At 48.2% G+C, this 16,313-nt stretch overlaps 1 protein-coding gene across 1 annotated transcript in view; it reads right to left on the bottom strand.

The window, feature by feature from the left end:
- LOC121542315 (regulator of G-protein signaling 22-like) overlaps positions 1-16,313 on the bottom strand; it is a 37,299-nt gene that overhangs the window by 15,011 nt on the left and 5,975 nt on the right. The window contains exons 5-11 of the mRNA XM_041851714.2: positions 15,974-16,178; positions 15,716-15,856; positions 8,314-8,415; positions 2,518-2,712; positions 2,250-2,342; positions 1,514-1,686; positions 1,113-1,275 (exon numbers count right to left, since the gene is read on the bottom strand). Of these exons, the coding sequence (XP_041707648.2) occupies positions 1,113-1,275; positions 1,514-1,686; positions 2,250-2,342; positions 2,518-2,712; positions 8,314-8,415; positions 15,716-15,856; positions 15,974-16,178 (1,072 nt within the window). The remainder of the gene's footprint in view (positions 1-1,112; positions 1,276-1,513; positions 1,687-2,249; positions 2,343-2,517; positions 2,713-8,313; positions 8,416-15,715; positions 15,857-15,973; positions 16,179-16,313) is intronic.

Here is a 16,313-nt window from a genome sequence, read left to right as displayed (position 1 = left end):
ACACACACACACCACACAGACACACACCACACAGACACACACACACACACCACAGACACAGACACCACACAGACACACACACCACAGACACACACACACACCACACACCACACACACCACACAGACACACAGACACACACACACCACACACACCACACAGACACACACCACACAGACACACACCACACAGACACACACACACACCACACAGACAGGGTTCAGTTACACATGGGCACAAGACAGTAGGAGACAGACATCACAGTGACAGGGTGGAGACAGACATCACAGTGACAGGACGGAGACAGACATCACAGTGACAGGACGGAGACAGACATCACAGTGACAGGACGGAGACAGACATCACAGTGACAGGACGGAGACAGACATCACAGTGACAGGACGGAGACAGACATCACAGTGACAGGGTGGAGACAGACATCACAGTGGCAGGACGGAGACAGACATCACAGTGACAGGGTGGAGACAGACATCACAGTGACAGGACGGAGACAGACATCACAGTGACAGGACGGAGACAGACATCACAGTGACAGGGTGGAGACAGACATCACAGTGACAGGGTGGAGACAGACATCACAGTGACAGGATGGAGACAGACATCACAGTGACAGGGTGGAGACAGACAGCACAGTGACAGGGTGGAGACAGACATCACAGTGACAGGGTGGAGACAGACATCACAGTGACAGGACGGAGACAGACATCACAGTGACAGGACGGAGACAGACATCACAGTGACAGGGTGGAGACAGACATCACAGTGACAGGACGGAGACAGACATCACAGTGACAGGACGGAGACAGACATCACAGTGACAGGGTGGAGACAGACATCACAGTGACAGGACGGAGACAGACATCACAGTGACAGGACGGAGACAGACATCACAGTGACAGGGTGGAGACAGACATCACAGTGACAGGGTGGAGACAGACATCACAGTGACAGGATGGAGACAGACATCACAGTGACAGGGTGGAGACAGACATCACAGTGACAGGACGGAGACAGACATCACAGTGACAGGGTGGAGGCAGACATCACAGTGACAGGACGGAGACAGACATCACAGATGAGACTGTGACATTACCTCATCCTGTTGGTGTCTGGTGGCAGGACTGTCAGGCCCAAATAAGTATTTCCTGTTGAGGTATTTGTCCTTAATGAGTCTAGACTCGTCCTCTCTCTGGGCCTTGTCTTTATGGGGGATTCTCCTGTAATGCTCTATATCCAGCCAGCAAGCCAGATGTATACTGTAGACATACACACACACGTCAGAACTATACACAGCATTAACAACTGAGGTAGAGATCATTAGGATCACAGGTGGGGGTGTGTGTGTGTGTGTGTGTGTGTGTGTGTATGTGTGACAGAAAGGTCCCGTCTAATAAAGCCACTGTACTGTTTTATCAGTTGCAGCATGGCGTTGTGGTCACCTGGTCACATATGTCATGTAAAATAAAGCCACTGTGTATAGAGCTAGTGTTTCACCTGGCGTTGTGGTCCTGCAGGAAGGATGTGAAGTGTTGTAGCTCCATGCGGTGTCCTAGCAGAGAGCCCAGCCCGTACCCTCTGTACCTCTCTGGGACGGCAGACCACATAGCTGGAGACCTGGGGACCTCTAGTGGTGGAGGAGGGGGCCTGCAGGCCTGGGCCACAGCATGCTGAGAGAGAGAGAGAGAGAGAGAGAGAGAGAGAGAGAGAGAGAGAGAGAGAGAGAGAGAGAGAGAGAGAGAGAGAGAGAGAGAGCGAGGGGAGAGAGAGAGGGGGAGAGAGAGAGAGAGAGAGAGAGAGAGAGAGAGAGAGACGAGAGAGAGAGACAGAGAGAGAGAGACAGAGAGAGAGAGACAGAGAGAGAGAGAGAGAGAGAGAGAGAGACAGAGAGAGAGAGAGAGAATCTCAAATGTACTAATCCCTCCTCGCTTCCTTCTGAAAACCCATTGGATGCGAAGGTCAGAGGGGAGGGACTTTTGACCTCATCCAATGGGTTTTGAGAAGGAGGCGAGGAGATAGGATGTGAGGAATCAAGGAAATACAATTGAGTTTCACCCAAATCCTTACTAGAGATCTAGGCCCATATTTGAAAAGCTTCTCAGAGTAGAAGTGCTTCATCTATGATCAGTTGTGTCTTTTAGATCAAGATTTCAGGGGGACAGTGTGGGACTTGATCCTACTCAGACTTCTACATAGATCCTGCATTGGAGCATTGGACATCAATAGAGCTCACCTGTTCCAGTCTGTGAACTGCCTCCTCATACAGTGTCTGCAGTCGTCTGTACTGCTCTGTCTCCACCTGGCGAGCCTCCTCCCAGACACCCACCTGAGAGAACACACAGTAACAATGAATCCACTACATCAAATATATAGAGACCAAAACACACACCTTATGAATCTGACTAAGGAGAGATGCGGGAACAGGTGAGTTTGTCTGTTTCAGCAGATAAGCTATTTGAACTATAGTGCGTAAAATCCCTTTTAAAGAGATGGGGTCATACCTTCTGGTAGGTGTCTGTGTCCCTGGTGGTGAGCAGTGTCCAGGGCTCCAGGAGGAGAGTCAGAGTGTGTTCCTCCACCCCGTCAAACAGCTCCTCAAACGGGGGAGTGAGACAGGTATACACCTTCCCTCTGCTCTCCTCCTCCACCCCAATGCTCCTACAGGCTGCACTGCACACGTAGGTTGAATAAAGCAACTGGAGGGGTTGGAATAAGAACCATAACTAATGGGTCAGACGGTCATCATCATCATGGCCATCATCATGACCATCATCATCATCATCATCATGGCCATCATCATCATGACCATCATCATCATCATCATCATCATCATTATGACCATCATCATGGCCATCATCATCATCATCATCATGGCTATCATCATCATCATCATGACCATCATCATGGCCACCATCATCATCATCATCATCATCATCATCATGACCATCATCATCATCATCATCATCATCATCATCATGACCATCATCATCATCATGACCATCATCATCATCATCATCACGGCTATCATCATCATCATTATGACCATCATCATCATCATCATCTTCATCATCATCATCATCATCATGACCATCATCATGGCCACCATCATCATCATCATCATCATCATCATGACCATCATCATCATCATCATCATCATCATCATGGCCATCATCATCATCATCATCATGACCATCATCATGACCATCATCATCATCATCATCATCATCACGGCTATCATCATCATCATTATGACCATCATCATCATCTTCATATTCATCATCATCATCATCATCATCATCATCATTATGACCATCATCATCATCATGGCCATCATCATCACACACTGACACTCCAACACACACACAACATGCACACACATTTATACTGACTCTACACACACACATACAATCATCATGTACGCTGCTGCTACTCTGTTTATCATTTATCCTGATGCCTAGTCACCTTACCCCAATACATTTGACTACATGGCCAAAAGTATGTGGACACGACTTCAAATTAGTGGATTTGGCTATTTAAGCAACACCCGTTACTGACAGGTGTATAAAATTGAGCACACAGCCAAGCAATCTCCATAGACAAACATTGGCAGTAGAATGGCCTTATTGAAGAGCTCAGTGACTTTCAACGTGGCACCGTCATAGGATGCCACCTTTCCAACAAGTCAGTTCGTCAAATTTCTGCCCTGCTAGAACTGCCCCGGTCAACTGTAAGTGCTGTTATTGTGAAGTGGAAACGTCTGGGAGCAACAACGGCTCAGCCACGAAGTGGAAAGCCACACAAGCTCACAGAATGGGACCGCCGAGTGCTTAAGCGCGTAGCGCGTAAAAATCATCTGTCCTCGGTTGCAACACTCACTACCGAGTTCCAAACTGCCTCTGGAAGCAACGTCAGCACAAGAACTGTTTGTCTGGAGCTTCATGAAATGGGTTTCCATGGCCGAGCAAACCTAAGCTCACCATGCGCAATGCCAAGCGTCGGCTGGAGTGGGACTAGTGGTGGAGGGGTGGGACTAGTGGTGGAGGGGTGGAACTAGCGGTGGAGGGGTGGCACTAGTGGTGGAGGGGTGGCACTAGTGGTGGAGGGGTGGGACTAGTGGTGGAGGGGTGGAACTAGTGGTGGAGGGGTGGGACTAGTGGTGGAGGGGTGGCACTAGTGGTGGAGGGGTGGGACTAGTGGTGGAGGGGTGGAACTAGTGGTGGAGGGGTGGAACTAGTGGTGGAGGGGTGGGACTAGTGGTGGAGGGGTGGGACTAGTGGTGGAGGGGTGGCACTAGCGGTGGAGGGGTGGCACTAGTGGTGGAGGGGTGGAACTAGTGGTGGAGGGGTGGGACTAGTGGTGGAGGGGTGGCACTAGTGGTGGAGGGGTGGCACTAGTGGTGGAGGGGTGGAGGGGTGGCACTAGTGGTGGAGGGGTGGAACTAGTGGTGGAGGGGTGGAACTAGTGGTGGAGGAGTGGGACTAGTGGTGGAGGGGTGGAACTAGTGGTGGAGGGGTGGAACTAGCGGTGGAGGGGTGGCACTAGTGGTGGAGGGGTGGAACTAGTGGTGGAGGGGTGGAACTAGTGGTGGAGGGGTGGAGGGGTGGCACTAGTGGTGGAGGGGTGGAGGGGTGGCACTAGTGGTGGAGGGGTGGAACTAGTGGTGGAGGGGTGGAACTAGTGGTGGAGGAGTGGGACTAGTGGTGGAGGGGTGGAGGGGTGGAGGGGTGGAGGGGTGGCACTAGTGGTGGAGGGGTGGGACTAGTGGTGGAGGGGTGGGACTAGTGGTGGAGGAGGTGGGACTAGTGGTGGAGGAGGTGGGACTAGTGGTGGAGGGGTGGGACTAGTGGTGGAGGAGGTGGGACTAGTGGTGGAGGGGTGGGACTAGTGGTGGAGGAGGTGGGACTAGTGGTGGAGGGGTGGGACTAGTGGTGGAGGGGTGGAACTAGTGGTGGAGGGGTGGAACTAGCGGTGGAGGGGTGGGACTAGTGGTGGAGGGGTGGCACTAGTGGTGGAGGGGTGGCACTAGTGGTGGAGGGGTGGCACTAGTGGTGGAGGGGTGGAGGGGTGGCACTAGTGGTGGAGGGGTGGCACTAGTGGTGGAGGGGTGGGACTAGTGGTGGAGGGGTGGAACTAGTGGTGGAGGGGTGGAACTAGCGGTGGAGGGGTGGCACTAGTGGTGGAGGGGTGGAGGGGTGGCACTAGTGGTGGAGGGGTGGCACTAGTGGTGGAGGGGTGGAACTAGTGGTGGAGGGGTGGAGGGGTGGCACTAGTGGTGGAGGGGTGGAGGGGTGGGACTAGTGGTGGAGGGGTGGAACTAGCGGTGGAGGGGTGGCACTAGTGGTGGAGGGGTGGAACTAGTGGTGGAGGGGTGGGACTAGTGGTGGAGGGGTGGAACTAGTGGTGGAGGGGTGGAGGGGTGGCACTAGTGGTGGAGGGGTGGAGGGGTGGCACTAGTGGCGGAGGGGTGGAACTAGTGGTGGAGGGGTGGAACTAGCGGTGGAGGGGTGGCACTAGTGGTGGAGGGGTGGAACTAGTGGTGGAGGGGTGGAACTAGTGGTGGAGGGGGTGGAGGGGTGGCACTAGTGGTGGAGGGGTGGAACTAGTGGTGGAGGGGTGGAACTAGTGGTGGAGGGGTTGGAGGGGTGGCACTAGTGGTGGAGGGGTGGAGGGGTGGGACTAGTGGTGGAGGGGTGGAACTAGCGGTGGAGGGGTGGCACTAGTGGTGGAGGGGTGGAACTAGTGGTGGAGGGGTGGAACTAGTGGTGGAGGGGTGGAGGGGTGGCACTAGTGGTGGAGGGGGTGGAGGGGTGGCACTAGTGGTGGAGGGGTGGAACTAGTGGTGGAGGGGTGGAACTAGCGGTGGAGGGGTGGCACTAGTGGTGGAGGGGTGGCACTAGTGGTGGAGGGGTGGTGGAGGGGTGGAGGGGTGGAGGGGTGGCACTAGTGGTGGAGGGGTGGGACTAGTGGTGGAGGGGTGGGACTAGTGGTGGAGGAGGTGGGACTAGTGGTGGAGGGGTGGGACTAGTGGTGGAGGGGTGGAACTAGTGGTGGAGGGGTGGAACTAGCGGTGGAGGGTGGGACTAGTGGTGGAGGGGGTGGCACTAGTGGTGGAGGGGTGGGACTAGTGGTGGAGGGGTGGCACTAGTGGTGGAGGGGTGGCACTAGTGGTGGAGGGGTGGAGGGGTGGCACTAGTGGTGGAGGGGTGGGACTAGTGGTGGAGGAGGTGGGACTAGTGGTGGAGGGGTGGGACTAGTGGTGGAGGGGTGGGACTAGTGGTGGAGGAGGTGGGACTAGTGGTGGAGGAGGTGGGACTAGTGGTGGAGGGGTGGGACTAGTGGTGGAGGGGTGGTGGAGGGGTGGGACTAGTGGTGGAGGGGTGGAGGGGTGGCACTAGTGGTGGAGGGGTGGGACTAGTGGTGGAGGAGGTGGGACTAGTGGTGGAGGGGTGGGACTAGTGGTGGAGGGGTGGTGGAGGGGTGGGACTAGTGGTGGAGGGGTGGAGGGGTGGCACTAGTGGTGGAGAGGTGGCACTAGTGGTGGATGGGTGGGACTAGTGGTGGAGGGGTGGGACTAGTGGTGGAGGGGTGGGACTAGTGGTGGAGGGGTGGGACTAGTTGTGGAGGGGTGGGACTAGTGGTGGGAGTAGTGGTGGAGGGGTGGGACTAGTAGTGGAGGGGTGGGACTAGTGGTGGAGGAGGTGGGAAAAGATTAGCCTAGAGAGCATATAGCTAGCTACATCTATGGGCTTTATATAGCTAGCTACATCTAGGGGCTTTATATAGCTAGCTACATCTATGGGCTTTATATAGCTAGCTACATCTATGGGCTTTTATATAGCTAGCTACATCTATGGGCTTTATATAGCTAGCTACATCTATGGGCTTTTATATAGCTAGCTACATCTATGGGCTTTTATATAGCTAGCTACATCTATGGGCTTTATATAGCTAGCTACATCTATGGGCTTTTATATAGCTAGCTACATATATGGGCTTTATATAGCTAGCTACATCTAGGGGCTTTATATAGCTAGCTACATCTATGGCCTTTATATAGCTAGCTACATCTATGGGCTTTATATAGCTAGCTACATCTATGGGCTTTATATAGCTAGCTACATCTATGGGCTTTTATATAGTTAGCTACATCTATGGGCTTTTATATAGCTAGCTACATCTATGGGCTTTATATAGCTAGCTACATATATGGGCTTTATATAGCTAACTACATCTAGGGGCTTTATATAGCTAGCTACATCTAGGGGCTTTTATATAGCTAGCTACATCTATGGGCTTTATATAGCCAGCTACATCTATGGGCTTTATATAGCTAGCTACATCTATGGGCTTTATATAGCTAGCTACATCTATGGGCTTTATATAGCTAGCTACATCTATGGACTTTTATATAGCTAGCTACATCTATGGGCTTTATATAGCTAGCTACATCTATGGGCTTTTATATAGCTAGATACATCTATGGGCTTTTATATAGCTAGCTACATCTATGGGCTTTATATAGCTAGCTAAATCTATGGGCTTTATATAGCTAGCTACATCTATGGGCTTTATATAGCTAGCTACATCTATGGGCTTTATATAGCTAGCTACATCTATGGGCTTTTATATAGCTAGCTACATCTATGGACTTTATATAGCTAGCTACATCTATGGGCATTATATAGCTAGCTACATCTAGGGGCTTTTATGTTTTTCTGTCGTGCATAGTGTGCAGTAGCCTATATATCATATATGTATTGGATAACGGCTCATAAAATGTATTTAATGTAGGGTTTATTAAATGTCTTTAATGTATGGCTCATCAGGCTCAGGTAGCATCAGGCTTGAATTTTCGATCAAATCGAGACATAGGCCTATTTACAGCACATGCTTTATATGCTTTTGAATTACACTTCCGGTTTTGGCGGGAAATACAGAGTTACCCGGAAGAAAAGGGATTTATTCTTGGGATGGAACATTTGTAAAATACCGGGAAAATATTAAACCCTAGGCAGTATGTAGAGTCTGTCAACAGATTGTGGGATGCGATGACTAACAAGGGACTTTTTTCCGGTCCGCAAATTTTTCTGTCACTGATCATTTCGAAGCAGGTGTTTGAAAATATGGAAGGGCCGTGGACATTTGGGCCATGCTTTGGCTGAGAGTTTCCATTTATGGGGGTGGAGACTTCACTAGTATCGTTACCAGAATCTAATCCAGCATCTGATGCAATTACGCAACATTTTAGTTTCAGAGATTAGTGAGTGAGCCCCCCCCCCCCAGGGATCCAATCTTACATGAGCCTGTCTCTGTACCCTGTAGGGATCCAATCCATCTTGGTAGAAGAGCTGGTGGTACTGCTGCAGATCCCACCAGAAGTGCACGGCATTCTCCCACAGCTGAGAAGATACAATAAATAGTTACAATAGCACTCTGTTAGAGAGAGAGAGAGAGAGGGGGGAATAGAGAGAGAGAGAGAGAGAGAGCGAAAGAGGGGGGTGGGGGGAGGGGGAGAGAGAGAGAGAGAGAGAGAGAGGGGAATAGAGAGAGAGAGAGAGGGGGGGGGGGGGAGGGAGAGAGAGAGAGAGAGCGAAAGAGGGAGGGAGAGAGAGAGAGAGAGAGAGAGAGAGAGAGAGAGAGAGAGAGAGAGAGAGAGAGAGAGAGAGAGAGGGGGTGGGGGGAGGGGGAGAGAGAGAGAGAGAGAGAGAGAGAGAGAGAGAGAGAGAGAGAGAGAGAGAGAGAGAGAGAGAGAGAGAGAGAGAGAGAGAGAGTGAGGGGGTGGGGGGGGGGGGGGGAGAGAGAGAGAGGAGTGGGGGGAGAGAGAGAGAGAGAGAGAGAGAGAGAGAGAGAGAGAGAGAGAGAGAGAGAGAGAGAGAGAGAGAGAGAGAGAGAGAGAGAGAGAGAGAGAGAGAGAGAGAGAGAGAGAGAGAGAGAGAGAGAGAGAGAGAGAGAGGCAGAGAGAGAGAGAGAGAGAGAGAGAGAGAGAGAGAGAGAGAGAGAGAGAGAGAGAGAGAGAGAGAGAGAGAGAGAGAGAGAGACCAGGGGTCTGAGCAGATGAGCTCCTCCCCTTTTCAGCATGTTTCTACAAAAAGATAGATTTAGAGTTAGATAAACTTGGATTTTTCAGCAGGACAGATACAGTTGAAGTCGGAAGTTTACATACACTTTAGCCAGATACATTTAAACTCTGTTTTTCACAATTCCTGACATTTAATCCTAGTAATAATTCCCTGTTTTAGGTCAGTTAGGATCACCACTTTATTTTAAGAATGTGAAATGTCAGAATAATAGTAGAGAGAATGATTTATTTCAGCTTTTATTTATTTCATCACATTCCCAGTGGGTCAGAAGTTTACATACACTCAATTAGTATTTGGTAGCATTGCCTTTAAATTGTTTAACTTGGGTCAAACGTTTCGGGTAGCCTTCCACAAGCTTCCCACAATAAGTTGGGTGAATTCCTCCTGACAGAGCTGGTGTAACTGAGTCAGGTTTGTAGGCCTCCTTGCTAACACACGCTTTTTCAGTTCTGCCCACAAATGTTCTATAGGATTGAGGTCAGGGCTTTGTGATGGCCACTCCAATACCTTGACTTTGTTGTCCTTAAGCCATTTTGCCACAACTTTGGAAGTATGCTTGGGGTCATTGTCCATTTGGAAGACCCATTTGCGACCAAGCTTTAACTTCCTGACTGATGTCTTGAGATGTTGCTTCAATATATCCACATAATTTCCCTTCCTCATGATGCCATCTATTTTGTTAAGTGCACCAGTCCCTCCTGCAGCAAAGCACCCCCACAGCATGATGCTGTCACACCCATGCTTCACGGTTGGGATGGTGTTCTTCGGCTTGCAAGCAACCACCTTTTTCCTCCAAACATAACGATGGTCATTATGGCCAAACAGTTCTATTTTTGTTTCATCAGACCAGAGGAAATTTCTCCAAAAAGTACGATCTTTATCCCCATGTGCAGTTGCAAACCGTAGTCTTGCTTTTTAATGGCGGTTTTGGAGCAGTGGCTTCTTCCTTGCTGAGCGGCCTTTCAGGTAATGTCGATATATGACTAGTTTTACTGTGGATATAGATACTTTTGTACCTGTTTCCTCCAGCATCTTCACAAGGTCCTTTGCTGTTGTTCTGGGATTGATTTGCACTTTTCGCACCAAAGTACGTTCATCTCTAGGAGACAGAACGCGTCTCCTTCCTGAGCGGTATGACGGCTGCGTGGTCCAATGGTGTTTATACTTGCGTACTATTGTTTGCACAGATGAACGTGGTACCTTCAGGTGTTTGGAAATTGCTCCCAAGGATGAACCAGACTTGTGGAGGTCTACAATTTTTTTTCTGAGGTCTTGGCTAATTTCTTTTAATTTTCCCATGATGTCAAGCAAAGAGGCACTGAGTTTGAAGGTAGGCCTTGAAATACATCCACAGGTAAACCTCCAATTGACTCAAATGATGTCAATTAGCCTCTCAGAAGCTTCTAAAGCCATGACATAATCTTCTGGAATTTTCCAAGCTGTTTAATGGCAGTCAACTTAGTGTATGTAAACTTCTGACCCACTGGAATTGTGATACAGTGAATTACAGTGGGGGAAAAAAGTATTTAGTCAGCCACCAATTGTGCATGTTCTCCCACTTAAATAGATGAGAGAGGCCTGTAATTTTCATCATAGGTACACGTCAACTATGACAGACAAAATGAGAAAAAAAATCCAGAAAATCACATTGTAGGATTTTTTATGAATTTATTTGCAAATTATGGTGGAAAATAAGTATTTGGTCAATAACAAAAGTTTCTCAATACTTTGTTATATACCCTTTGTTGGCAATGACACAGGTCAAACGTTTTCTGTAAGTCTTCACAAGGTTTTCACACACTGTTGCTGGTATTTTGGCCCAATCCTCCATGCAGATCTCCTCTAGAGCAGTGATGTTTTGGGGCTGTCGCTGGGCAATACGGACTTTCAACTCCCTCCAAAGATTTTCTATGGGGTTGAGATCTGGAGACTGGCTAGGCCACTCCAGATCCTTGAAATGCTTCTTATGAAGCCACTCCTTCGTTGCCCGGGCGGTGTGTTTGGGATCATTGTCATGCTGAAAGACCCAGCCACGTTTCATCTTCAATGCCCTTGCTGATGGAAGGAGGTTTTCACTCAAAATCTCACGATACATGGCCCCATTCATTCTTTCCTTTACACGGATCAGTCGTCCTGGTCCCTTTGCAGAAAAACAGCCCCAAAGCATGATGTTTCCACCCCCATGCTTCACAGTAGGTATGGTGTTCTTTGGATGCAACTCAGCATTCTTTGTCCTCCAAACACGACGAGTTGAGTTTTTACCAAAAAGTTATATTTTGGTTTCATCTGACCATATGACATTCTCCCAATCCTCTTCTGGATCATCCAAATGCACTCTAGCAAACTTCAGACGGGCCTGGACATGTACTGGCTTAAGCAGGGGGACACGTCTGGCACTGCAGGATTTGAGTCCCTGGCGGCGTAGTGTGTTACTGATGGTAGGCTTTGTTACTTTGGTCCCAGCTCTCTGCAGGTCATTCACTAGGGTCCCCCGTGTGGTTCTGGGATTTTTGCTCACCGTTCTTGTGATCATTTTGACCCCACGGGGTGAGATCTTGCGTGGAGCCCCAGATCGAGGGAGATTATCAGTGGTCTTGTATGTCTTCCATTTCCTAATAATTGCTCCCACAGTTGATTTATTCAAATCAAGCTGCTTACCTATTGCAGATTCAGTCTTCCCAGCCTGGTGCAGGTCTACAATTTTGTTTCTGGTGTCCTTTGACAGCTCTTTGGTCTTGGCCATAGTGGAGTTTGGAGTGTGACTGTTTGAGGTTGTGGACAGGTGTCTTTTATACTGATAACAAGTTCAAACATGTGCCATTAATACAGGTAATGAGTGGAGGACAGAGGAGCCTCTTAAAGAAGAAGTTACAGGTCTGTGAGAGCCAGAAATCTTGCTTGTTTGTAGGTGACCAAATACTTATTTTCCACCATAATTTGCAAATAAATTCATAAAAAATCCTACAATGTGTTTTTCTGGAGAAATTTTTTCTCATTTTGTCTGTCATAGTTGATGTGTACCTATGATGAAAATTACAGGCCTCTCTCATCTTTTTAAGTGGGAGAACTTGCACAATTGGTGGCTGACTAAATACTTTTTTCCCCCACTGTATAATCTGTCTGTAAACAATTGTTGGAAAAGTTACTTGTGTCATGCACAAAGTAGATGTCCTAACCGACTTGCCAAAAAAAAAGAGTACAAAAATAAGCTCCTAATGGAAAATCAAGAGACACTTTTTGCTGACTATTATAAAAATGGGAACATAAGCAACTTAATGATCCACACAGACCATCCCCTGGCATGGCACAGTGCTATATTAACACACTACCCCTCTGTTAAGATAGGGGGTGTCAGCGATGGGTGGAAACTCAGGATACTAGACAACGAGGACTCTGAGTCAGCCAACGTCAACCTGTACAAGTCTGGAACAGTAATGGTACAGGGCAACCCCAAACAGTTTCAGCTGGACTTTCACCTAATCAAAGAAATAGCTCAGCAGGAAAAGCTCTCCCTTGAGAAAGATACCCCCACCCCAAGCGTGTCAGACCAGACCTCTTCATTACATAATACCACAGACGAGCAACCCCAAGCGGAAAGTCAACTTCCCAGCACAGAGCACTACTCCCTCATTGAAATGAAGGATAAATTCACCCAGCTGGAGGTAAGGCAGGTGGAGCTGGAACAGCAGGTGAACACACTCCAGTCAGCACAGACCCAGACAACAGTCCAGCACAATAACACCCCCTTAACTAGACCTGGAGAGCTGGAGGTAGAGAGAGACATGTCTGCACTCTGGACTGTGGTGAGACAACATCAACAGGAGAAAGAGCAGGAGCAGGAGAAGAACAGAGCACTAGAGGAGAGGATCAGAGTGCTGGAGGAGAAGGTGAGAACGATGACGTGTGACAGAGAACAACCCATTAGAGAGCTGGCCACCCCCGCAGAGAAGCCAACAGAACAGCCCACTTCAGACCCTGACCAAAGTCTCGACATCACAGCAGGCCAGACTCGGGTGTCCAAACACCCAGCGCGCCCTAGACCTTCTGTCTGAGGACCAACTAGGATCACCCAGCCACATAATAATACACACAGGCACAAACGACCTGAGAACACAGCAGGAAAGGGTGGCCACAGCACTGAAGGGAGTGATAGAAAAAGCTTCTTCTACTTTCCCCAACGCACAAGTGGTTATCTCAACCCTGTTACCATACATTTACATGTTAGTCATTTAGCAGACAATCTTATCCAGAGCCACTTACAGTTAGACGGGTAAACACAAGTATTTCCCGTGACTGTGCCTCAAAACCAAATGTTTTCCCTGGCCAACCACAGCGAGACACTCTCCCAGACCTGCGGGGTGCCCCCCAATGAGCATAGCCTTGCTATTGAAAAAGGCCGCCGTAGGCAGACCTGGCTCTCAAGAGAAACCTCCTGCCAAATGTATGACCATATTAGAGACACATACAGTGGGGAAAAAAAGTATTTAGTCAGCCACCAATTGTGCAAGTTCTCCCACTTAAAAAGATGAGAGAGGCCTGTCATTTTCATTATAGGTACACGTCAACTATGACAGACAAATTGAGAATTTTTTTCTCCAGAAAATCACATTGTAGGATTTTTAATGAATTTATTTGCAAATGATGGTGGAAAATAAGTATTTGGTCACCTACAAACAAGCAAGATTTCTGGCTCTCACAGACCTGTAACTTCTTCTTTAAGAGGCTCCTCTGTCCTCCACTCGTTACCTGTATTAATGGCACCTGTTTGAACTTGTTATCAGTATAAAAGACACCTGTCCACAACCTCAAACAGTCACACTCCAAACTCCACTATGGCCAAGACCAAAGAGCTGTCAAAGGACACCAGAAACAAAATTGTAGACCTGCACCAGGCTGGGAAGACTGAATCTGCAATAGGTAAGCAGCTTGGCTTGAAGAAATCAACTGTGGGAGCAATTATTAGGAAATGGAAGACATACAAGACCACTTATAATCTCCCTCGATCTGGGGCTCCACGCAAGATCTCACCCAGTGGGGTCAAAACGATCACAAGAACGGTGAGCAAAAATCCCAGAACCACACGGGGGGACCTAGTGAATGACCTGCAGAGAGCTGGGACCAAAGTAACAAAGCCTACCATCAGTAACACACTACGCCGCCAGGGACTCAAATCCTACAGTGCCAGACGTGTCCCCTTGCTTAAGCCAGTACATGTCCAGGCCCATCTGAAGTTTGCTAGAGTGCATTTGGATGATCCAGAAGAGGATTGGGAGAATGTCATATGGTCAGATGAAACCAAAATATAACTTTTTGGTTAAAACTCAACTCGTCGTGTTTGGAGGACAAAGAATGCTGAGTTGCATCCAAAGAACACCATACCTACTGTGAAGCATGGGGTGGAAACATCATGCTTTGGGGCAGTTTTTCTGCAAAGGGACCAGGACGACTGATCCGTGTAAAGGAAAGAATGAATGGGGCCATGTATCGTGAGATTTTGAGTGAAAACCTCCTTCCATCAGCAAGGGCATTAAAGATGAAACGTGGCTGGGTCTTTCAGCATGACAATGATCCCAAACACACCGCCCAGGCAACGAAGGAGTAGCTTCGTAAGAAGCATTTCAAGGTCCTGGAGTGGCCTAGCCAGTCTCCAGATCTCAACCCCATAGAAAATCTTTAGAGGGAGTTGAAAGTCCGTGTTGCCCCAAAACATCACTGCTCTAGAGGAGATCTGCATGGAGGAATGGGCCAAAATACCAGCAACAGTGTGTGAAAACCTTGTGCAGACTCACAGAAAACGTTTGACCTGTGTCATTGCCAACAAAGGGTATATAACAAAGTATTGAGAAACTTTTGTTATTGACCAAATACTTATTTTCCACCATAATTTGCAAATAAATTAATTAAAAATCCTACAATGTGATTTTCTGGATTTTTTTTTCTCATTTTGTCTGTCATAGTTGACGTGTACCTATGATGAAAATTACAGGCCTCTCTCATCTTTTTAAGTGGGAGAACTTGCACAATTGGTGGCTGACTAAATACTTTTTTCCCCCACTGTACTTCCTTTAGATTACACAGACCCACAAAGAATTAGAAAACAAACCCCATTTTCATAAACTCCCATATCTACTGGGTGAAAAACCACAGTGTGCCATCACAGCTGCAAGATGTGTGACCTGTTGCCACAAGAAAAGGGCAACCAGTGGATAAACAACACCATTGTAAATACAACCCATATTTATGTTTATTTATTTTCCCTTTCATACTTCAACTATTTGCACATCATTACAACACTCTACATAGCCATAATATAACATTTTAAATGGCTCTATAACATTAAATGGCTCTATTATTTTGGGAGTGTAATCTTTACTGTTAATTTCTGATTGTTTATTTCACTTTTGTTCATTATCTCAGTCACTTGCTTCGGCAACGTAAACATACGTTTCCCATGCCAATAAAGCCCTTTGAATTGAATTGACAGATATACCCTTTTCGACATAATAATAATTGGATTTGATATACAGCATTAATAATAATTTGGCAAAAAAATGTGTCGAGATGTTAAAAATTGGTTTGAAAGGTGTGTAGAGAGAGAGAGAGAGGGAGGTGTTTGTACCTGGTTTCCAGAGCGTTCACAGAAGTGTGTGAAGTAGAACCCGGCCCGTGAGTCCACATGTAGGGCCTGCAACATCCTCTCCATCCTCCTGTCCCCTAGAACAGGACGACTGCTGCTGCTTCTGCTGCTGGCAGAACCTGTCTGACATCACACACGTGTAATAATAATAATAGTTTATTCAACTTTATACAGCGCTTTTCATCAAATATAGACATCTCAAAGCGCTTGTCTCAACTCTCTGTCGGTCACACCTAATACCTGTGTGTGTCCTGGTGTGGGGGTTCTGTCCCTGGGTAGAGAGGTGTCTGGGCAGATGGTGGGTCTAGGTATACAGGTGAGAGGGTGCAGGGTGGTGTAACGAGGGTTAGGGTCGACACCAGAGGGATAGCATAGCGGTCTCTTCCTCCACAGTGACAGTCTGAGAGGATCTGCTGCTCTCTGACTCAGCCTGAACCTTGGGCCCCTGAGACCCACAACCAGTACACACCACAACAGGAAAACATTCATACCAATACACACTCATAAGCTCCACCACATACCTTTATTCACAAACAAACAACGTTTGGATCCTGCCAGGATCTTGGTCAGGTCATGGATC

The sequence above is a fragment of the Coregonus clupeaformis genome, chromosome 28 (assembly GCF_020615455.1).
Source record: "Coregonus clupeaformis isolate EN_2021a chromosome 28, ASM2061545v1, whole genome shotgun sequence".
NCBI classification, from domain to species: Eukaryota; Metazoa; Chordata; class Actinopteri; order Salmoniformes; family Salmonidae; genus Coregonus; species Coregonus clupeaformis.
Note: the sequence above shows the minus strand (reverse complement) of the source record. Positions and strands in the feature narration are given on the sequence as shown.